This window comes from Panicum virgatum, chromosome 9K, assembly GCF_016808335.1.
Source record: "Panicum virgatum strain AP13 chromosome 9K, P.virgatum_v5, whole genome shotgun sequence".
NCBI classification, from domain to species: Eukaryota; Viridiplantae; Streptophyta; class Magnoliopsida; order Poales; family Poaceae; genus Panicum; species Panicum virgatum.
This window is the reverse complement of record NC_053144.1, coordinates 33823687-33848405: the sequence shown is the minus strand read 5'-3', so window position 1 is coordinate 33848405 and position 24719 is coordinate 33823687. Positions and strand designations below refer to the sequence as shown.

At 48.3% G+C, this 24719-nt stretch overlaps 1 protein-coding gene and 1 non-coding gene across 2 annotated transcripts; one reads left to right on the top strand and one right to left on the bottom strand.

Moving 5' to 3' along the window:
* Positions 1-9105: 9105 nt before the first annotated feature.
* Positions 9106-9573, bottom strand: LOC120647952. The gene has a single exon (XM_039924748.1). It carries the CDS (start codon positions 9571-9573, stop codon positions 9106-9108), a length of 468 nt encoding a protein of 155 aa, XP_039780682.1.
* Positions 9574-18453: 8880 nt separating this feature from the next.
* Positions 18454-18560, top strand: LOC120653154. Its single transcript, XR_005666834.1, has one exon. It is a non-coding gene; the product is annotated as a small nucleolar RNA R71 (small nucleolar RNA).
* Positions 18561-24719: the final 6159 nt, after the last annotated feature.

Genomic DNA, 24719 nt, shown 5'->3' with positions numbered 1-24719 from the left:
CCAGTCCTGACTCTGCCAGACCAGACGAAGTGGTTCACGGTATATTGTGATGCTTCGAAGGATGGTCTTGGGTGTGTTCTGATGCAGGAGGGTAGAGTGATTGCTTATGCTTCACGGCAGTTACGTCGGCATGAGCTGAATTATCCTACTCATGATCTTGAGTTAGCCGCAGTTGTGCATGCTCTGAAGATTTGGAGGCATTACTTGTATGGGCAGCGGTGTGATATCTACACAGATCACAAGAGCCTCAAGTACATTTTCACGTAGAATGAGCTAAACATGCGGCAGAGAAGATGGCTAGAGTTGGTCAAGGATTATGATCTGGAGATTCACTATCATCCGGGCAAGGCCAATGTTGTAGCAGATGCTCTGAGCAGAAGAAGTTATGTCAACATGGCCGTGGCTTTCCAGATGCCTCCAGAGTTATGCGAGGAGTTCGAGCAGTTGAGTCTGGGCTTCTTGCATCATACCTCCAGTGCAGCATTTGAGGCAGTACCGACTCTAGAGTCAGAGATCAGGCAGCATCAGAAAGATGATGAGAAGCTGCAGGAGATTCGTGAGTTGCTCAAGAAGGGCAAGGCTCCTCATTTCAGAGAGGATGATCAGGGTACTTTGTGGTACAAGAACCGGATCTGCGTGCCTGATGTGCATGATCTCCGGAAGTTGATTCTGAGTGAGGCCCATGATACAGCATACTCTATTCATCCGGGCAGCACGAAGATGTACTATGATCTGAAGGAACGTTTCTGGTGGTATGGGATGAAGCGTTCAGTGGCAGAGTACGTGGCTATTTGTGACACCTGTCAGCGTGTCAAGGCTGAGCATCAGAGGCCAGCAGGTCTATTACAGCCTTTGAAGATTCCAGAGTGGAAATGGGAGGAAATCACTATGGACTTCATTGTTGGATTGCCTCGTACTCAGAAAGGGTACAACTCCATATGGGTAGTAGTGGATCGTTTGACGAAGGTTGCTCACTTCATTCCAGTGAACACTACTTACTCCGGTGCTAGACTTGCAGAGTTGTACATCTCTCGGATTGTCTGCTTGCATGGTGTGCCCAAGAAGATTATATCCGATAGAGGGTCTCAGTTCACTTCTCGGTTCTGGGAGTAGCTTCATGATTCATTGGATACGAAGCTGCGTTTCAGTACGGCTTATCACCCTCAGACAGATGGGCAGACAGAGAGAACCAACCAAGTGTTGGAGGATATGCTGAGAGCTTGTGCTATTCAGTACGGTACTAGTTGGGATAAGTGCCTGTCTTATGCTGAGTTCTCATATAACAACAGCTATCAAGCTAGTCTGAAGAAGTCTCCCTTCGAGGCATTGTATGGCAGAAAATGCAGGACTCCTCTCTATTGGGATAAGATTGGTGAGAAGCAGCTCTTCGGTCCTGAGATCATAGATGATGCAGAGCAGATGGTCCAGGCTGTGCGAGAAAATCTGAGGATTGCACAGAGCAGACAGAAGAGCTATGCTGATGGCAAGCGGAGAGACCTGACTTTCAGTGTCGGTGATCATGTGTATCTGAAGGTGTCTCCGATGAGAGGAATCCGCAGATTCAATGTCAAAGGGAAGTTAGCACCTCGTTATGTGGGGCCATTCAAGGTGCTAGAGCGGAAAGGCGAAGTTGCTTATCGCCTGGAGTTACCCCTCAGCCTCTTAGGAGTTCATGATGTCTTTCATATATCTCAGCTGAAGAGGTGTTTGCGAGTACCCGAGGAGCAGGCACCCCTGGATGGAGTCGATGTCCAGGAAGATCTGACTTATACCGAGCATCCGGTGAAGATTCTGGAGACATCAGAGAGGGTTACTCGGAACAAGCGCATCAGGATGTGCAGAGTTCAGTAGGAGTCATCACAGTGAAGCTGAGGCTACTTGGGAGCGAGAAGATGAGTTGAAAAAGACATATCCAGATCTCTTTGCTAGCCAGCCCAGCTAAATCTCGGGGACGAGATTTCTTTAAGGGGGGTAGGGTCTGTAACACCCTAATTTAAATTTCAGCAGTTAATAATAGATTTATTTGGCTTTATTTAAATTTCTAAGGTTTATTGTGTTTAGTATGGCATTTAATTCAATTTTGTTCCATTAAGTATTTAAAATTTTGTCTAAGGTTAAAACTTTGTTGTTGCATTCATGCTGGTGCATGTTTTTATTTGAGTGTGGTTTGAATTCAAATTTTGATTTGAATTCAAACTTTGTTTGAAGTAGAAATAGAAAAGAGAAAGGAAAATAGAAAAGGAAAGGAACCCAAAACCCAAACCACCTTCCCAAGCCCAGCCCAGCACTCAGCCTGGCCCGCTCCCTTTCCCGCTTAGCAGGCCCGCTCGCCCTCTCCTCCGCTGGCCCAGGCCGTCTCGGCTCCGCTCGGTCCAGCCCAGAGCGCAACACCTCCACCAGCCCAGCGCCCGCGTACTTCGGCCCAGTCCTGCGCCGCGCGGCCCGCTCACCCTGCTCGGCCTGCAGCCGTGCTCGCTCCGCCCCGCGCGCTGCACCCACTGCCAGCCGGGCCCGCAAGCCAGCGCGCCCGCTCTCACCCGCCTGCCACCGGGCCCCGCTTGCCAGGTCCTCCTTCCTCCTCCCGCATACCCCGCGCGCTCAACGGAAACCGCCACAGATCTCGCCGAGATCACGCCCTGGGCACGCACGCCCAAATCCCCGGGCTCGTGCCTTCTTAAACACCCTATCCACCCCCAGGTACCCCAATCCGCATCCCGCCGCCTCCCCACAAACCCTAGCCGCCGCCTCCCTTTGCTCCGCTGCACAGAGGCTCTGCTCCGCCGCACTCACACCACCCCGCTGCCTCTCCACCCCGAAAGATCCTCGCAGGAGCACCGCCGTGCACCCAGCGAACTTCCCAAGCTCTCTGCCCCGGAGCCCAGGCCCCACCTCGCCGGAATCACGCCCTAAACGATCAACGGTGAGTTGTGCCGCCCGCCCAATTCTCTCACCGCCGTCGACTCTAGTGCCTAATTGACCCCTGGAACACTTCCACAGGACCTTCGCGGGCCGGATCACAAGTTCTAGGAGCCGGAGACACCCTGCAGCGGCCCTCCTTCGAGCTCCGTCCGTGCGCCTCCGCCTGAGCTCGCTGCCGGCTCGTCTGCGTCGCGCCCCGTCCGATTCCACCCCCTCTTCCTATTGCACGAGTTGTCGTAGCCCGTAGGCCACCCTCGCGGCACGAACACGCTCGCCGGCGCTGTTCCACCGCCGCCGAGCCACCCCTGTCGGTGAGACTCCCTCTCCCAGCCCCGCAACGCCCCGCTTTACACCTCAGTGGTTTGCGCATACCGCGTGCATGCTTCCCGGCCCATCCCTGGCTCAAACCCACCCCCGGAGCGCCGGATGGGCGAACTCCGGCGGCTCCGCGGCCGCGCGCCGCCGCGCTCCGTGAGCAGCGCCGCCGCCCCGCGCGCCCAAACCCCCCCAGCCACCCGATCCGAAAGCGACGGCCTAGATTAGATCTAGGACCGAGCCACCCTGAGCAGTCGGATCTAGATCCAAGCGCCCTGAATCAAAGATAACTGGTTCGGCCTGTGTATTTTCCTTAAGAGCCCCTGAGGTTTTCCACAATCAACCCGCGGTCCAGCCTTAGTCAAAAATAATTACGTATAGGTCCTGTTTTTAATGTTTAGGTCCCTGCTCTTTCCGGAAATAGTGCCCGCCGTCCCTGTCCTCGTGTTTTTGCAAGTTAGACCCTAACGCTTTAGTTTAATTACGTTTTAGCCCTCGGTTTTTGCAGAAAACCCCCTGGAACTTCAGTTTTCTTACAAATAAGCCCCTAGAACTTGTTTTTAGCCTAGAAAACGCGTTTTAGCTCCGTTTTTAGCGTTCTTTATATCCACGCGATCGTTGTAACGAGTAGAATAGTTTTAGCTTAGTTTTTCTTGCTGTTTTTATGTATTGATGTATTGTTTCTTAGTTTTTGTTAGTATTTGCTTGTATGCTTATTATCGTGCATTGTTTTGGCCATGTGTTTGTGAGTAGACGTTGATCCATCTGAGGAGCCTCAGTACCAGTACCAGGAGCAGCCATCTTCCGAGCACTTTGAGCAGCAGCAAGAGCAGTACGAGGAAGGCAAGTATAACATGAACAACCTATCATCTTTAAATACAAATTCATACTGCATTTTAATACTGTATGTCTATAAGGATTTCCTAGCCACTTTATATCCTTTATATATATCCTTGGGTTGCATTTTGGGTTAGTTGTGCTAGGTTGCTGCGCTATAACACACTCTGGTCCTTTTTAATTAATTTGACTAATGGTTTACTTGAACTTAATTCTGAGAGTGGCCCTCTGTGTGGATGAGTGGCTCACGTCTCGTTAAAAGATGGTTATTATAGAAACATGGTTTAGGGGGCCAGCAAGGTGCTTAGTGCTTGGTTGGCCACTCTCCATAAGGACCGGTTCATAGAGCGACAACCTGGGACAACAGCGCTACCACAAGGCTAGAATGGGATAGACTTGGCGTAATAATTAGATCTTTTTGGTTTGAAGTAACTTACCTGCGGGGCAAGAGTAGTAAGCTTCAATGGTCCCTGCTCCTCCGGCTGCTCTGTGCTTGGTTTGCGTACCTGTGCTTGTACCCCCGTGAGGTGGGCCCCATCGTCGCCGACCTAACTCTCGCGGTTACGCCTTACCAACGAGATTCTTTGTAAAGGCCTCGTAGTGAGTCGCTGGCCATCTCACCTAAGGAAGTGTGATGAACATCTGGCGTAGCTCACGACTTGTGGGTAAAGATGTGCAACCTCTGCAGAGTGTAAAACTGGTATACTAGCCGTGCTCACGGTTATGAGTGGCCCAGATCCTCCTTTTGATTAGTGGAGTTATCTCCTTCCGACGAGGGAGGTGCTTCTCGGGGTTACCTTGGTGGCTTGGTCTTGGTATGGTTCTCCGTAGTTACATAATTAATTCTGATTAATTACTATGTAACTGGGATAATGGTAATTCATCAACTCGTAGTAAACAGCTTTAATAAAATTTTGCCAACACTTAAAAGCTAATGCAGTTGAGTCAGCCAGCCTAGAGCCTCATAGTTTGTGTTATACTTGTTGAGTACAAGTTGTGTACTCACCCTTGCCTCTTCTCTACTTTTTCCTCTTAGCTACGCTACTGCTGCTCAGTTCCTGCCGACACGAGGGAGTTCGTCCAGCGCTACCAGGACTACGAGGACTTCTAGGTGCTTCGTCTCCCAGTCGACGTCCCTGTGGCGCCCTGCTTCAGCTTCGGAGAGCTTTATCGTATTTTTGTACTTCGCTTCCGCTGTATCAGACATTTTTGTCATTATTGTAATAAATAACATTCGTATTCGCTTTATTATGTCTTTTTACGTGATATGTGCTTTGATATACCGTTCATTCTGTTGTATATACGTGTGACTTGATCCTGGCACGTATATGATTGCTCGGTTTATGTTCTTTTATAAACCGGGTGTTACACCGACGCTCCGGCCCCCGCTTGCCACCCTGGCCTTCGCATCGGCGTACGTTCGTGGCCCTAGCCTCTGCCCCCATTGCAGCGTCCGGTGATTGGAGCAGACCAGTGCCTCAACTGAGATTGAGGGTGGCAGCGGTGAGAAATTGGGGGTTCCTTCCTATGAGCTTGTGGATCAAATTAGTGGCACGGGAAGGCATCTATAGGCCTTGGTCATCCTATTTTGGGGCTCGATTGGGTTTGAAGTGGCTCCATGGCAGCCGGCGACATGCAAGAGTGGAGGCGGCGCCATGGCCAAGGTGCATGCTCGGTGGAGAAGTGGAAAGATAAAATTGAAGGAGGGGGAGACTTGGAGGGAGGTCAGGAGTGCTCACCTGTGGTGTAACATCCCGGAAATTTCCGGAATGTTATAAAGTCGAAAAATGTGAATTTTAAAATTTTTTATGTTAGTGCTGTAAGAATTCATTTAAGTAGGATTTCTATCCTTCCAAAATTCTTAGTAAATTTAAAATTTAGCTTTCCATTAAGGGATATTAATTGCTAGTGTGAAAATATTTAAAATAAAGCTCATGATAACTCAAGATAGGCTCATTTCGGTTTAAATAGCACGAGAGGCTCTGGATGGGTCATTATAACCATGTGGGCAACCTTCACCAAATTTTAATTTTCAAAAGATTCCGAGAGGTTCCCTACTAGAGCAAGCAGTTTTAAATCCGGTTTGGGCTATCTCGAATCCCACAACAACTTAGACTTCGAAAATTAAACTCATGCCTCCACTCCACCATTTTTTAGTGGAACTAAAATGTGCCAACTAGCTCATGTATTAGGAGAGTAAAAAGCTATAAACGAGGCACATACGAGGCATGAACAGAGCAACTATTCATCATTTCCAAAGCAAGAGCTTACACGGATTTCCACTCAAAAGAGATTATTATTATTATTATTATTTTATATGCGTAATTATTATGGCATGGCTACTGAAAAACGGGCGAGATGTGGTGACTTACCTGGTGGTACGACCCCCCAAGCTTCGAAGAAGCTCAATCCTCCTCATCAGAGTCTGGATCCTTCTCGTCGGGGTCCTCCTCTTCCTCCTCCTCATTCTCATCATCATTGTCCTCTTGTTTAGGTTGCTCGTACTGCTGATGCTGATAGTACGGCTGGGATGGTTGATGATCCAGCCCCATGTGGATGAACATGTTGGAGACGTTGTAATGCATGGCCGAAGTCAGCCCCCAACTCTGCTTGCGCCAGCTTGGTGTGTGTGCTATGGTGTCCTGCATCTGCTGCTGCTGTGTGCCAAGTGTGGTGATCTGGCTCGAGAGGTCGGAGATGCTCTGTATGATCGGGTCCTCATAGGTGAAGCGTGCTGATGCCGAAGGACCCACCTGTGGACCATAAGATGAATGCATACCTGGGGGGTAGTAAGGTCCCTGATCACCAGCATACCCACTGTTGCCGGCCTGGAACGAGCTCGGGTTGCCATAGGCATAGTACCCATATGCTTGCTCGAAGCTCATGTTCTGAGTAGATGGTCCGGGCTGTGCAGTGGTGGGGGCCGGGGGTGCTTGACGTGATGGTCCTGCTCCGGCTTGTTGGTCCAGCCGGGTTCTGCTTCTCGTCTGTGGACCTTCAACACTCCTGTCACGCGGGCTCTTTCTTCTCCATCTGCAAGGTTAGGCTTTTCACTACGTAGAGAGAGAGAGAGTCTTGGGCGTGGAAGCTCAATCTCCCTATCATACCCGGGGTAACACATAAAGATAGAGTTCCTGGGCCCTTCGCACATCATGTGTCCCTGCACGAAGTGCTCGAGGTCAACCTCGTACCTGAATGCCTCGGTCTCTGGCATGAAGGTGACCTCGGCATTATCCATCACACCAATGTACCTCGCAATACGAGTGACCAGAGAGGTCATATCGATGGGGCTTTTGCCAGAGATCATTTCTGCTAGTGAGCGAGCATGGTTCTGACTGGAGAGCAGCGGATTTGCTTTGCCATGGCGTACAAGTACTGTAGCTCGGGCAAGCTGCAGAGGCGAAGGTCTGCACGCGGGTGCACGACCATGGCGAGCCACTTGGCTAGGAACCTCAGGGTAGGATTATGGATGGAGACTATGCTGTTTTTGCTACTCACCGGTTCATTTGATATTGCACTCCACCATGAATTTCGGTCATAACGATGTTTCTTAGCAAGCTCATTGGGGTCAAGGATGCATCTTTTATGAAAGCCCAACGCGATGCTAAAGTCTTTTAGTTTCATTTCAAATTGTTCATTGAAGAGATGGAAATAAACCTTAGTTTCAGCACCGGTTTCTTCAACGGCAAGAGAAATCAGAAACTCCACAGTTAAGTGTTGCGAACCTGGCTCAACAATGTCGGCGAAGTTCTCCCATCTGACGGTAGTGAGGGCATTGTTCATGTCCTGCTTGAGTCCTGTCTTCATGAGGAAGCGACATTCGAACCTCTTGGCATGGCCAAAATTCTGCTTCTTCAGTAGCTCCAGGGCCTCCCGTTTGTAGTCGTTCTTGACGGCGATCTGCTCGACCATCGTCAGACACCTGATGCGGAGACGAGGCTTTGGGACTACTGGAGGTTCCTCTTCCTCCCAGGACACATTTGTATGGCGACCGGAGTCGACCGACATAGTATCCCGCGAGGAAGATGAACTCTGTGAGCTCCTCGAGCTCTTTGAGAACATCCTCTTGATCTTTTCTTTGGCTTTCTCGAACATGGTTCCTGCAAAATGTTAGCACACAATACTCGAAGGATATGACAATTAAGAGGAAGGTTAGTCGTTCTTGCTGGGCGTTAAACCACCACAACGCTTGTCGTTCAGCGTTCCATGATTTTATTCAAGGGAAATATTTTTGGTATTTTTCAGATTTATGAACTTCACTAAACCCTACAGAAATTATTTGTTTTTGGTTGAGCTAGCACTTGAGTTCTCCACTTGATTAACTCAAAAGAGCCTAATTAAGCAAAGGAACTCTGGAAGGGAGAGGAGATGCTCGTGATCAGGATGGAGAATGCAAACCTGAGCATGTGGTGCGTCGAGGAATGTCACCATTGTCGGAATTTATAGCAGCGCGGAGAGGCCAGGCCGGCCTAGGGGCCGGCCGGCCTCCCACGGTGGTGAACATGCCACGGCGAAGGTCTACGCCATAGCTCTGCAGATGCTGGTGCTCCCTTTCGGTGGTGACGGGACGTGAACGGGGGAGGAGAGCCGGTCGGCCTGCACCTGCACGATCTGCACCTCGTCTTTTTAACCTTGCTCCATATGCACTCCAGCATGCTGTCCCCTGCTGCTCCTGGCCAAAATGTCCCCTGCTGACATTTGGCCGAATTTTTTTGAAATTTTTTGTTAAGTTCTTTGGTTGAAACATGCTTTGGTTGAAAACAAATATGCTTATGCAGAGATAGAATAAAGTTTATGCAAGAATTTAAACTATCCTACATACTATGAACCTCATGGAGCGGGCTCGGGTTTTGAGTCCGGAGCTGGACTCTCCTTCTCTTTGGTTCGTTTGTCGTCGCTGGGTGGAGTTCCTGACGACGACCCTTTCTTCCGCCAAACCTTCTTGGGTGTGGGTTTTGATTCGACCTCTTTCTTTCCCGATTCTAGAAATTTCTTACATTGGATCCTTCTCTCGCATTTCTATAGTTGTGAAGATTAATTTGCTTCGCCTCCTCTTGAATCCAGTAGACTTTCTACGTACTTAATGAGGGCTTTGATAGGTGGGATGGACGGCTTCTCCGGCTTTTTCTCGGATTTCTTTTTCCGGTTGATTGTCTTGACTTGAGAACATTGTTCGACCTTCGGCTTGAAGGTGAATGTCTCCTTCTGACCATTGATGTTGAGCTGAATTTCTCCAGTTCCCACATCAATACTTGCGTTTGCGGTACTCAAGAACGGCCTCCCAAGAATGAGAGGTGTCTTGGTGTCAACTTCCATGTCGAGGACGACGAAGTCTACGGGAATAAGGAAGTTCCGGATTTTCACCGGAATGTTCTCCGCTACTCCCGCAGAGTAGCGAACCGATTGGTCCACTAGCTGCAAACACATGGCAGTAGGGGCAAGCGCATGATGATTAAGGCAGTCATAGACCACCTTAGGCATGACACTGACACTTGCTCCCATGTCGCATAGAGCGTTTGAGAAATATCAGTTATGAAATCTTGGATGCAAATTTCTTTTACCTATTTCTCCGGGCAATCTCTTATTAACAACTTCTTCCCAACTAGTTTCACTATAAATAAGATAATACAATAACAGTAATAATATTTTCAAAAGTTCTCTCAAACAAGAGAAAGAAACATACCTTTTTCATATATATTTAGAATATGTTCCCTATGCTAACTGGGTTCATTAGTTATGGTCAACAAACAATACGCGCCGCAAGAAACATGTTGAGTCCCGATTGAGCATGTGATGGTTGGGCAGCCTGGGTCCTTCTTCTTCACCAGGAGAGGATTGAGTATAGCAGCACTACACTCTTCTGTTAACTGCACGACCTCGGTCGTGGGCAGTGCTCTCTTGTTTCCAAGAATATCTTTGATATACTTGGCATACGTAGGCACCTGCATAGCATCAAGAAGCGGTATATTGACATATAGCTTCTTTATTACTTCGACGAACTTACCAAATTGTTCGTTGGCCACTGGCTTCCTTATTCGTTTTGGAAACGGTAAGGCAGTTGTATCGTGGTAATCCCGTGAAGTTCTAGGGGGTTCCATGGGGTCTTCCTAGGCTGCCTCTCCACCCCGAAAGATCCTCGCAGGAGCACCGCCGTGCACCCAGCGAGCTTCCCAAGCTCTCTGCCCCGGAGCCCAGGCCCCACCTCGCCGGAATCACGCCCTAAACAATCAACGGTGAGTTGCGCTGCCCGCCCAATTCTCTCACCGCCGTCGACTCTAGTGCCTAATTGACCCCTGGAACACTTCCACAGGACCTTCGCGGGCCGGATCACGAGTTCTAGGAGCCGGAGACACCCTGCAGCGGCCCTCCTTCGAGCTCCGTCCGTGCGCCTCCGCCTGAGCTCGCCGCCGGCTCGTCTGCGTCGCGCCCCGTCCGATTCCGCCCCCTCTTCCTATTGCACGAGTTGTCGTAGCCCGTAGGCCACCCTCGCGGCACGAACACGCTCGCCGGCGCTGTTCCACCGCCGCCGAGCCACCCCTGTCGGTGAGACTCCCTCTCCCAGCCCCGCAACGCCCCGCTTTACACCTCAGTGGTTTGCGCATACCGCGTGCATGCTTCCCGGCCCATCCCTGGCTCAAACCCACCCCCGGAGCGCCGGATGGGCGAACTCCGGCAGCTCCGCGGCCGCGCGCCGCCGCGCTCCGTGAGCAGCGCCGCCGCCCCGCGCGCCCAAACCCCCCCAGCCACCCGATCCGAAAGCGACGGCCTAGATTAGATCTAGGACCGAGCCACCCTGAGCCGTCGGATCTAGATCCAAGCGCCCTGAATCAAAGATAACGGTTCGGCCTGTGTATTTTCCTTAAGAGCCCCTGAGGTTTTCCACAATCAACCCGCGGTCCAGCCTTAGTCAAAAATAATTACGTATAGGTCCTGTTTTTAATGTTTAGGTCCCTGCTCTTTCCGGAAATAGTGCCCGCCGTCCCTGTCCTCGTGTTTTTGCAAGTTAGACCCTAACGCTTTAGTTTAATTACGTTTTAGCCCTCGGTTTTTGCAGAAAACCCCCTGGAACTTCAGTTTTCTTACAAATAAGCCCCTAGAACTTGTTTTTAGCCTAGAAAACGCGTTTTAGCTCCGTTTTTAGCGTTCTTTATATCCACGCGATCGTTGTAACGAGTAGAATAGTTTTAGCTTAGTTTTTCTTGCTGTTTTTATGTATTGATGTATTGTTTCTTAGTTTTTGTTAGTATTTGCTTGTATGCTTATTATCGTGCATTGTTTTGGCCATGTGTTTGTGAGTAGACGTTGATCCATCTGAGGAGCCTCAGTACCAGTACCAGGAGCAGCCATCTTCCGAGCACTTTGAGCAGCAGCAAGAGCAGTACGAGGAAGGCAAGTATAACATGAACAACCTATCATCTTTAAATACAAATTCATACTGCATTTTAATACTGTATGTCTATAAGGATTTCCTAGCCACTTTATATCCTTTATATATATCCTTGGGTTGCATTTTGGGTTAGTTGTGCTAGGTTGCTGCGCTATAACACACTCTGGTCCTTTTTAATTAATTTGACTAATGGTTTACTTGAACTTAATTCTGAGAGTGGCCCTCTGTGTGGATGAGTGGCTCACGTCTCGTTAAAAGATGGTTATTATAGAAACATGGTTTAGGGGGCCAGCAAGGTGCTTAGTGCTTGGTTGGCCACTCTCCATAAGGACCGGTTCATAGAGCGACAACCTGGGACAACAGCGCTACCACAAGGCTAGAATGGGATAGACTTGGCGTAATAATTAGATCTTTTTGGTTTGAAGTAACTTACCTGCGGGGCAAGAGTAGTAAGCTTCAATGGTCCCTGCTCCTCCGGCTGGTCTGTGCTTGGTTTGTGTACCTGTGCTTGTACCCCCGTGAGGTGGGCCCCATCGTCGCCGACCTAACTCTCGCGGTTACGCCTTACCAACGAGATTCTTTGTAAAGGCCTCGTAGTGAGTCGCTGGCCATCTCACCTAAGGAAGTGTGATGAACATCTGGCGTAGCTCACGACTTGTGGGTAAAGATGTGCAACCTCTGCAGAGTGTAAAACTGGTATACTAGCCGTGCTCACGGTTATGAGCAGGCCCAGATCCTCCTTTTGATTAGTGGAGTTATCTCCTTCCGACGAGGGAGGTGCTTCTCGGGGTTACCTTGGTGGCTTGGTCTTGGTATGGTTCTCCGTAGTTACATAATTAATTCTGATTAATTACTATGTAACTGGGATAATGGTAATTCATCAACTCGTAGTAAACAGCTTTAATAAAATTTTGCCAACACTTAAAAGCTAATGCAGTTGAGTCAGCCAGCCTAGAGCCTCATAGTTTGTGTTATACTTGTTGAGTACAAGTTGTGTACTCACCCTTGCCTCTTCTCTACTTTTTCCTCTTAGCTACGCTACTGCTGCTCAGTTCCTGCCGACACGAGGGAGTTCGTCCAGCGCTACCAGGACTACGAGGACTTCTAGGTGCTTCGTCTCCCAGTCGACGTCCCTGTGGCGCCCTGCTTCAGCTTCGGAGAGCTTTATCGTATTTTTGTACTTCGCTTCCGCTGTATCAGACATTTTTGTCATTATTGTAATAAATAACATTCGTATTCAGCTTTATTATGTCTTTTTACGTGATATGTGCTTTGATATACCGTTCATTCTGTTGTATATACGTGTGACTTGATCCTGGCACGTATATGATTGCTCGGTTTATGTTCTTTTATAAACCGGGTGTTACACCGACGCTCCGGCCCCCGCTTGCCGCCCTGGCCTTCGCATCGGCGTACGTTCGTGGCCCTAGCCTCTGCCCCCATTGCAGCGTCCGGTGATTGGAGCAGACCAGTGCCTCAACTGAGATTGAGGGTGGCAGCGGTGAGAAATTGGGGGTTTCTTCCTATGAGCTTGTGGATCAAATTAGTGGCACGGGAAGGCATCTATAGGCCTTGGTCATCCTATTTTGGGGCTCGATTGGGTTTGAAGTGGCTCCATGGCAGCCGGCGACATGCAAGAGTGGAGGCGGCGCCATGGCCAAGGTGCATGCTCGGTGGAGAAGTGGAAAGATAAAATTGAAGGAGGGGGAGACTTGGAGGGAGGTCAGGAGTGCTCACCTGTGGTGTAACATCCCGGAAATTTCCGGAATGTTATAAAGTCGAAAAATGTGAATTTTAAAATTTTTTATGTTAGTGCTGTAAGAATTCATTTAAGTAGGATTTCTATCCTTCCAAAATTCTTAGTAAATTTAAAATTTAGCTTTCCATTAAGGGATATTAATTGCTAGTGTGAAAATATTTAAAATAAAGCTCATGATAACTCAAGATAGGCTCATTTCGGTTTAAATAGCACGAGAGGCTCTGGATGGGTCATTATAACCATGTGGGCAACCTTCACCAAAATTTTAATTTTCAAAAGATTCCGAGAGGTTCCCTACTAGAGCAAGCAGTTTTAAATCCGGTTTGGGCTATCTCGAATCCCACAACAACTTAGACTTCGAAAATTAAACTCATGCCTCCACTCCACCATTTTTTAGTGGAACTAAAATGTGCCAACTAGCTCATGTATTAGGAGAGTAAAAAGCTATAAACGAGGCACATACGAGGCATGAACAGAGCAACTATTCATCATCTCCAAAGCAAGAGCTTACACGGATTTCCACTCAAAAGAGATTATTATTATTATTATTATTATTTTATATGCGTAATTATTATGGCATGGCTACTGAAAAACGGGCGAGATGTGGTGACTTACCTGGTGGTACGACCCCCCAAGCTTCGAAGAAGCTCAATCCTCCTCATCAAAGTCTTGATCCTTCTCGTCGGGGTCCTCCTCTTCCTCCTCCTCGTTCTCATCATCATTGTCCTCTTGTTTAGGTTGCTCGTACTGCTGATGCTGATAGTACGGCTGGGATGGTTGATGATCCAGCCCCATGTGGATGAACATGTTGGAGACGTTGTAATGCATGGCCGAAGTCAGCCCCCAACTCTGCTGCGCCAGCTTGGTGTGTGTGCTATGGTGTCCTGCATCTGCTGCTGCTGTGTGCCAAGTGTGGTGATCTGGCTCGAGAGGTCGGAGATGCTCCGTATGATCGGGTCCTCATAGGTGAAGCGTGCTGATGCCGAAGGACCCACCTGTGGACCATAAGATGAATGCATACCTGGGGGGTAGTAAGGTCCCTGATCACCAGCATACCCACTGTTGCCGGCCTGGAACGAGCTCGGGTTGCCATAGGCATAGTACCCATATGCTTGCTCGAAGCTCATGTTCTGAGTAGATGGTCCGGGCTGTGCAGTGGTGGGGGCCGGGGGTGCTTGACGTGATGGTCCTGCTCCGGCTTGTTGGTCCAGCCGGGTTCTGCTTCTCGTCTGTGGACCTGCAACACTCTGTCACGCGGGCTCTTTCTTCTCCATCTGCAAGGTTAGGCTTTTCACTACGTAGAGAGAGAGAGAGTCTTGGGCGTGGAAGCTCAATCTCCCTATCATACCCGGGGTAACACATAAAGATAGAGTTCCTGGGCCCTTCGCACATCATGTGTCCCTGCACGAAGTGCTCGAGGTCAACCTCGTACCTGAATGCCTCGGTCTCTGGCATGAAGGTGACCTCGGCATTATCCATCACACCAATGTACCTCGCAATACGAGTGACCAGAGAGGTCATATCGATGGGGCTTTTGCCAGAGATCATTTCTGCTAGTGAGCGAGCATGGTTCTGACTGGAGAGCAGCGGATTTGCTTTGCCATGGCGTACAAGTACTGTAGCTCGGGCAAGCTGCAGAGGCGAAGGTCTGCACGCGGGTGCACGACCATGGCGAGCCACTTGGCTAGGAACCTCAGGGTAGGATTATGGATGGAGACTATGCTGTTTTTGCTACTCACCGGTTCATTTGATATTGCACTCCACCATGAATTTCGGTCATAACGATGTTTCTTAGCAAGCTCATTGGGGTCAAGGATGCATCTTTTATGAAAGCCCAACGCGATGCTAAAGTCTTTTAGTTTCATTTCAAATTGTTCATTGAAGAGATGGAAATAAACCTTAGTTTCAGCACCGGTTTCTTCAACGGCAAGAGAAATCAGAAACTCCACAGTTAAGTGTTGCGAACCTGGCTCAACAATGTCGGCGAAGTTCTCCCATCTGACGGTAGTGAGGGCATTGTTCATGTCCTGCTTGAGTCCTGTCTTCATGAGGAAGCGACATTCGAACCTCTTGGCATGGCCAAAATTCTGCTTCTTCAGTAGCTCCAGGGCCTCCCGTTTGTAGTCGTTCTTGACGGTGATCTGCTCGACCATCGTCAGACACCTGATGCGGAGACGAGGCTTTGGGACTACTGGAGGTTCCTCTTCCTCCCAGGACACATTTGTATGGCGACCGGAGTCGACCGACATAGTATCCCGCGAGGAAGATGAACTCTGTGAGCTCCTCGAGCTCTTTGAGAACATCCTCTTGATCTTTTCTTTGGCTTTCTCGAACATGGTTCCTGCAAAATGTTAGCACACAATACTCGAAGGATATGACAATTAAGAGGAAGGTTAGTCGTTCTTGCTGGGCGTTAAACCACCACAACGCTTGTCGTTCAGCGTTCCATGATTTTATTCAAGGGAAATATTTTTGGTATTTTTCAGATTTATGAACTTCACTAAACCCTACAGAAATTATTTGTTTTTGGTTGAGCTAGCACTTGAGTTCTCCACTTGATTAACTCAAAAGAGCCTAATTAAGCAAAGGAACTCTGGAAGGGAGAGGAGATGCTCGTGATCAGGATGGAGAATGCAAACCTGAGCATGTGGTGCGTCGAGGAATGTCACCATTGTCGGAATTTATAGCAGCGCGGAGAGGCCAGGCCGGCCGGCCTAGGTGAGGCCGGCCGGCCTCCCACGGTGGTGAACATGCCACGGCGAAGGTCTACGCCATAGCTCTGCAGATGCTGGTGCTCCCTTTCGGTGGTGACGGGACGTGAACGGGGGAGGAGAGCCGGTCGGCCTGCACCTGCACGATCTGCACCTCGTCTTTTTAACCTTGCTCCATATGCACTCCAGCATGCTGTCCCCTGCTGCTCCTGGCCAAAATGTCCCCTGCTGACATTTGGCCGAATTTTTTTGAAATTTTTTGTTAAGTTCTTTGGTTGAAACATGCTTTGGTTGAAAACAAATATGCTTATGCAGAGATAGAATAAAGTTTATGCAAGAATTTAAACTATCCTACATACTATGAACCTCATGGAGCGGGCTCGGGTTTTGAGTCCGGAGCTGGACTCTCCTTCTCTTTGGTTCGTTTGTCGTCGCTGGGTGGAGTTCCTGACGACGACCCTTTCTTCCGCCAAACCTTCTTGGGTGTGGGTTTTGATTCGACCTCTTTCTTTCCCGATTCCAGAAATTTCTTACATTGGATCCTTCTCTCGCATTTCTGTAGTTGTGAAGATTAATTTGCTTCGCCTCCTCTTGAATCCGTAGACTTTCTACGTACTTAATGAGGGCTTTGATAGGTGGGATGGACGGCTTCTCCGGCTTTTTCTCGGATTTCTTTTTCCGGTTGATTGTCTTGACTTGAGAACATTGTTCGACCTTCGGCTTGAAGGTGAATGTCTCCTTCTGACCATTGATGTTGAGCTGAATTTCTCCAGTTCCCACATCAATACTTGCGTTTGCGGTACTCAAGAACGGCCTCCCAAGAATGAGAGGTGTCTTGGTGTCAACTTCCATGTCGAGGACGACGAAGTCTACGGGAATAAGGAAATTCCGGATTTTCACCGGAATGTTCTCCGCTACTCCCGCGGAGTAGCGAACCGATTGGTCCACTAGCTGCAAACACATGGCAGTAGGGGCAAGCGCATGATGATTAAGGCAGTCATAGACCACCTTAGGCATGACACTGACACTTGCTCCCATGTCGCATAGAGCGTTTGAGAAATATCAGTTATGAAATCTTGGATGCAAATTTCTTTTACCTATTTCTCCGGGCAATCTCTTATTAACAACTTCTTCCCAACTAGTTTCACTATAAATAAGATAATACAATAACAGTAATAATATTTTCAAAAGTTCTCTCAAACAAGAGAAAGAAACATACCTTTTTCATATATATTTAGAATATGTTCCCTATGCTAACTGGGTTCATTAGTTATGGTCAACAAACAATACGCGCCGCAAGAAACATGTTGAGTCCCGATTGAGCATGTGATGGTTGGGCAGCCTGGGTCCTTCTTCTTCACCAGGAGAGGATTGAGTATAGCAGCACTACACTCTTCTGTTAACTGCACGACCTCGGTCGTGGGCAGTGCTCTCTTGTTTCCAAGAATATCTTTGATATACTTGGCATACGTAGGCACCTGCATAGCATCAAGAAGCGGTATATTGACATATAGCTTCTTTATTACTTCGACGAACTTGCCAAATTGTTCGTTGGCCACTGGCTTCCTTATTCGTTTTGGAAACGGTAAGGCAGTTGTATCGTGGTAATCCCGTGAAGTTCTAGGGGGTTCCATGGGGTCTTCCTAGGCTGCAATGGTGTTGGAGTCAACAACCTCCTCCTGCTTTTCTTCTTTAGCATTGGCATGGCTGGCGGATACGGCTTTCCGCCGGGTTCCTGCATCCTATGGGGATGGGAAAGGTGGCTCCCGTGTGGACTTATCACCACGCGTAGTCACCGCATTAACGTTCTCTTTTGAGGGAACTTCCGGTTGCCCAGGCAGTTTTCCCGTGTTAGCGTTAGGACAGGACGAGGCTAGCTGAGCAACCTCAGTTTCTATCATCTTGTTAAAGCTCAACTGGTTTTTAATAACAGAGCTAAAGCCCTCTAGTTGTGAGGCCAAGGATTCCAAAACCTTGCCATTAGAAACTTCTTGCTAATGTTTTCATTAATTTGCTTCTGGCCATAAACTATGTCTTTTAATGAAGGCTGAAAGTTGTTGAAGTTCATACCTTGCTGATTTCCGAAGGGGAGGTTGGACTTTGAGTTCCAACCTTGTTGAGGACGGAATCCTGAGTTGGGATTGTTGTTGTTGGTGCCAACGAAGTTCGCGTCCTCTTGAGTTAGAGGGCACGATGTGCCCGAGTGCCCAGTCTCGCCACATGTTTCACATGTCATCCGAGACTCTGAAACCTGGTTCACCTCCTTGTGCGGAGATTCCAGTTTCTTCATGAGAAGGTTCATTTTGGCAGCTAGCATATCGACGCTGTCGATCTGATGCACTCCCCTTGGACGGGCTGGCTGCTTGTCACCTCTCCAACTTTGATTGGAGGCTATCTTGTCGATCAGCATCTTCGCTCCCGCAACATTAAGAGAGAGAAAGGAACCACCCGCTGCTGCGTCTACGTGATCCTTGGCTTGCTGATTCAGGCCATGGAAGAAGTTCTGGATGATCAGCCATTCCTCCATGCCGTGGTGTGGGCATGCTTGAATGTATTCCTGTAGACATTCCCAGGCCTCTGGGATGGTCTCATCCGGTAATTGCTGGATACCGGAGATTTTGTTCCGGAGGGCATTAGTCTTGCCCACCGGGAAGTACTTGGCCAGGAATGCATTTGAATAATCTTCCCATATGTTGAAAGCCTCTTTGTTGGAGTAAAACCACATCTTGAATAGCCGAAGGCGGACGACATCCATCATAGTATCCTTGGGGTTGATGGTGTTACTCACCTCCAGGAAGTTCTAGAGATGGGCATTGGCATCCTCGGATGCCTTTCCACACAACGGACTTGCTTGAACCATGTTCACCACCTACCGCCTACCACAACGGTACCATGGGGTGGAACACACTTTCTACCTAACACTAAGCTCAGACACCACATCTGCACTCGTTGTTAGGATTTCTCTCGAGGCATTCGAGAGAAATCCCCCTCAACCTAGAGCACTAACTTGAGATACTCTAGTCCGAGCAAGAAAACCCGTAAGATAAATTCCCGACTATTAGAGAGATAACTTAGTCTAAGCTAAAGGGATACACTTCCGCGCTCGAGCTGAACATTCAGACTCGAGAGGATAAAAGAAAACGGAAAGTAAAGCTAACTCAGAAAAATAGAAGATAACTTATATTGATAACTTCGAAAGAAAGATACAAGAGCTTTACCAGACTTCCGAGGACTCCGGAATCCCGAGCAAGCTCGACTCGACTCTAACTCCCAAACTACTAGTCCTACTCTAGAAAGTGAAGAGAGAAATGAGCTCCAAGATGTGTGTTACAAGTGATGGATGGGGGTTCTATTTATAGCCTTCCAAGGTCGGTTCTGAGCAAGTGAAACACGTGGTGTCGGTTGGAGGCGGTTGTGATGGTTGAGCTTAACTTCCACGCGAAGCCGGGACGCCAGAGGTTGCAAGGTGGGGCCGGCCGGCCTGGGGATGTGGCCATCTGGCCACCGCCTTCTCCTGGACGTCTCAGATGTTCTCCTGGTGTCGGTGACAGTTGCGTAGCCTCAACGCCTGCACGTGCTAGGCCGGTCGGCCTAGGGGAGGCTGGCCGGCCTCCCTCTGGCTCCTCTCGGCCCTCCGTTGCACCGATGTTGCAAGTGGACGCTTGTGATCTTCTAGGGAGGTGGATTGCTGACTTGGACATGTCTTTGCACTGAGGCCTCCCTCTGGCTCCTCTCGGCCCTCCATTGTACCGATGTTGCAAGTGGATGCTTGTGATCTTCTAGGGAGGTGGATTGCTGACTTGGACATGTCTTTGCACTGAGTTGTGGGTCCTCTGATCCTTGTGCAAGCCTTTCGGTCCATTCGATCAAACCGACATCCAATCCTCAGCTCAGATGCACTTTCGCTTGTCACATTGCTCCTGGATCGAGGACGTGGTAGTGTACGTGGAGGTGTCAGGCTGGCCGGCCTAGGAGAGGCCGGTCGGCGTGGGATCTTGCCCATTTTCGTCCCTTTTTGTCATGTAATCTCCTGAAATCAGAACTCATCTAAAACTTGTGGAACTGATTAGAATTAAATAAAATATGAATGGAACATAGTGTAAAGCTCGATTTATTTCCGAGAAGTTGATGGTCAGAACGTGAAATAATGGCCGTCAACAGAGACTGACCTCCCCATCGGTCAATCCCAAGCCAGGAACATCCTCTCTTGGCCACGTCCCGTATGTCCAGTGCCGATGGCCCATGTGCCATGTCCGTGCGTCCAGTGCCAACGGTCCCTGTCCCACGTCTGTTCGTCGAGTGCCAACGGCGCATCCTAGATGCCCGCGCACTGACCCGCCACGCGCCTGTCCACATACCGGCGGCATCTGCACCCCCACGCGCCCATGCTCATGCCCGCGCACTTACGTCCGTACGTCCCCGTGAAACCGCGAGAGTCGGCTTTGATACCATTCTGTAACATCCCGCCTCCCCGAGGCCGTGCCCACTTACATCTGGCTGCTTTCTAGGACATAGACTGCCCTCACAGACCAACACAAGTATTTTCTGCACACTTTGTCCTCACTCGTGTGCACCTGTTCCGGTTGGTCACCCATCCCCAAATTTCTGCGGGCCAAGCACGCTTAACCTCGGAGTTTTTTGGAGATCGGCTCCCGGAAAAGAAGTTGCAACTTATTGGTATAAGTATCCTATTAATCCTATTAAATCCTGGGTCGGGGTGTCACAATCATCATATCCTACTTTGTTCATTAATTAGATTGATTCACCATGTAGCATTGTTATGTACAAAATTCGTTGATGTACCATGGTGCTTAAGCTTGGGAATGACAAATGCACCATGACTTATTGGATATAGAAGCACCATGCTTTTGAATTTGTGAATTATTGCTTTAACTTGGTTCCATATATATGTATAGTGACCATGGTTTTCTCATAGGCCGAGGGGATGCATGAGATTCATTTTCAGGGCATCACAGTGATTCTGCGTGCCATTGAAGATGACATTGACGATGAAGAGGCCGTTGGAGAGCTCATGCCGCCGCATGTCGTAAGGATCGCTCTCATAAGCTACTCCTGCACTCCTCATTTTGATTTATAACTTACCTGATCGCATTGTCAACTGTCAGATATATCAAATGGCACAGGACCTTCGTGTTGCCATCAAGCGCAGGATCATGGCCGGATGCTTCTACGATTCGTAGTCTAGACAAAAATTACTAATGGGCTTGTTGCCCCTTCTCTGTATTTTGCTGAGGCGAAGAACAAAGACCTACTAATTAGTGCAATATTTTGTTCACTGAAGTTGTGAAATGTTTGTATCCCTGAATTGTTATCCCCTATCTGTTCAAAGCTGTTACATAATGCGAAATTTCTTGTAACCATTATATCCATCCAATAAGCGTAAATATCGTACCACAATGTCATGACAGCTAAATAAAGTATTAATTCAGACATATTTGTACTGAAACAAAGCTGTATTCAAACAAAAATTGAACAATACGATTACATTAATTGAACAACATGATTACATTAATTGAACAACAAACAATTGGACAACACAATTACATTAATTTGAACGCATACACAACAAATTAGTTCAAATCCTGATGGATTTCCTAATCAAACACAAATTAATTGTGCACATGGTGACAGTGCTCACAGCATCCAACCCTCCTTCCGAGATAGGACTCGATGCCGGCTGTACTTCTTCTTGTTGTCTTCCCTTAGGGCACGGGACTTGGCCTTTTCTGACGACATGATCCCTGACCTCATTCGGCCTAGTCCATCGGTTCGCCAAGTCGGGGCAAATAGGGCACCGGAAGGTGCCGTCACCATGGCAGATGATGCGCAGAGCAAGGCCTCGGGGTACTGCTCTGCGATATCCCTGTCGGTAGTCGTCGTTCGGATCCGTCATCGTCTGCGTGTCGGACTCGGAGTCGAATGCCTCAGCAGGAATGTTGACCATGGAGCACAACAGCCCAGGTGGTAACGAAGCAGTGGAGGTGGATGAGGAGGGTGCCACCACCACCGGAGAATGCTGGGAACATGGTGGGGAGCCCGCAGCCCCTCCGTGGCCTGCATCAGTGGACGACGGCAGGTGCCCAAGGTTGCCGGCGTCGTCGGAGTGGGGCGAGCGCCTAGAGCGGGACGACAAACCTCCACGCATCATGCTGAGATAGTGGTGGTGGAAATGGTGAGGACGCCGATGGTCCTGCAAATGTCGATTTGAAGGAGTTCGTGGCTTCCACGAGAAGTCAACCGATTTGAATAATTGAGTTCGTGGCTTCCACGAGAAGTCAACCCGCGCCGGAGAATAGCAACCGAGCCGACAACCGGTTGCGGCCGTACTTGGGATCTGAATCGTCAGCCGTCGATGGGCAGATGAAATGGCCACGAGGAATCGGATTGGACTAGAAAAAGGGCCCACGGTAGGTTTCCGGCCCATTTAACCCAACGGTCTAAATATTGACTGTTTAACCTTTCAAGTAATTTGAAAAGTATGTTCAAATTGAACTACGCGTCCCTCCAATAGAACCCGTAAAATATCAAAAAAATTATAATCAGGATCATATATAGCAGCATAAGCCAAGTGCTACATATGGAATGAATATTCAATTGGTTGGTGTGGGTAATTCAAACATCTATTTCTTAGGAACTACCAAAAAAATTAAAAAAATCAAAAGTTTGTCAGAAAATCGTATAAACTAATAAAGCAACATAATGTAGGTTCATAATATTGTAAAAAAAAATCAAGTGGTTTTGACAAAGTTGGATCATACATTGTTCAAAAATGAGTACATCAACCACATGGTTACCTATAACTCAACACCAAGTTTCAAGTTTCCATAACACAACAATACATGTGAACTCATATACATTTCAAATTTGGACACAATGTCGAATTTACCATACAAATGCCAAATATGAGCTTATATTTGCATTTTTTTTGAAAATTGTGTTGTTTCTTTTAAGTACTTATGCGTACTAAACTACACGATAGGTACAAGATCTAAATAACAGTACATAACTTTGGGATAACACAAATTAATGGAAAGAGGGTGATTTAATATAAAATTTTTAAAAATAATCATCAAATTTCGAGTTAGTATGTGGGAGAAATACTAGTTACAAGTTTTTATTAAGGATTGAAAAGAGAAATATGGACTACATACGACCACTTTTGGATTTTAGCAAATCGCGCGCACCATTCATCTGGGATTCAATTCAAACCGACACGTGGGGTCCTCTGGTTCGAAATTTTCGATGGGTGGCAAATACGCCACCGAAGCCGAAAACATTTCCTCGAAATGACCCTTCTACCCTCAACCAAAAGGCACACCACTACCCCATCTCTCAAGGGTATTTGTGACAATCTTCCCCCACGCACTATATCAATTTCCGTCGGCACCGGATCTGGTTCACCGTCGACCTGTACCAGCGCATTGGATCTGCTTCCCCGTCGGCCACTACCTCCGCACCGGAGCTGCTGCACCTGTAGGCCAATACCTTCGACGAGCAGCTACCCCGACGATTGACCATGGTCAGTCCAGGTATGCAAAATCCATCCTCTTTGCACAATCCTTCCCCTCGTCCTCCTCCTCTATGGAGCCTATAGTGGGTCTATATTCGCCCTCGTGTCAGCAACCAGCAACCAGCCACCGGTCACTAGCCAACCAGAAGTACTTTTGTCTCACAACAAATCAGTACCAGCCATCAGGCACAGCCAGCCGAACAAGATCAGGACAGAGAGGGGGGGGGGGGGGGGGAGGGGGAGTAAGAAAAAGTAACATTTTTATTCTCTATGGGTACCTTTTGCTATGGATTACTGTATGCTCTAGTCTCATAGTGTTTCAGCACTCTGGACTGCTTTTCAACAAAATTGTGGTTGCTCTGCTCTGAATGTAGGTTACTTGCACTTAAAATATATTTTGCACATTTAAGAACCGTCTTGTGATTACGAAATGCAATGGAATGCCAACATCAGGGATAATAACAGAATATTTGAGGAGCTTGGCCTTAGTGGTCTAGCATCAACTCTTAGTTCGTTGCCAACCAAAAAAGCAACTTTAAAGGGGGAGGTTCAGGCACCAAGGGGAAGAGCTCCGGCAATAATGCTAGGAGGGGTGAAGGGTCTGATTTATCAGATTATATCCCTGAAATTGAGGAGCCTGATGATGGAGATGACAATACAGACTTACAAGAGGAGGTGGCACCCCTAGCAAATGAGGTGCATTTTCTATCTTGGCTGAGGGGGCGGGATGCGGGATTACATATATTTCCAATGCCTATAGAAGCTGCACTAGTGCATGGAGTACATATCTGCAATACATAATACTGCTTCTGAGTTATTCATTTAAACAACTATTTTTTTTAATTCAATAGGGCCCTATACAAACTCGGCGTAGGAAGGTGTCTGAAAAGAAGAAGAAAAGACTTTGCTGTCATGGCTCCTGGAGGCAGACAATCCAAGAGGGTCAGGTCAAACCCACCAGCACAAGTTGTTAATGCAGGCTCATCAAGGATACTGAATAGGCTGAAGACAACAGGAGCACCTGAATAGCATGTGTCTGTAAACATATCACCACTGGCAGCAAATAGTACCAGTTGTGACAATGCTCTGCAGGCAGAATCAACACCAGTTGTAGAAAATCGGGACTGGTCATATGCATATGATGGCGGCCTGGACGAAGATGAGACCAAGGGCAGTCCCATCCCCGAAGATGATCCCATATCTAAAGGTTGGTTGTTATGTTACCCTCAAGACTGTTGCACTAATATTTGTATACTTGTT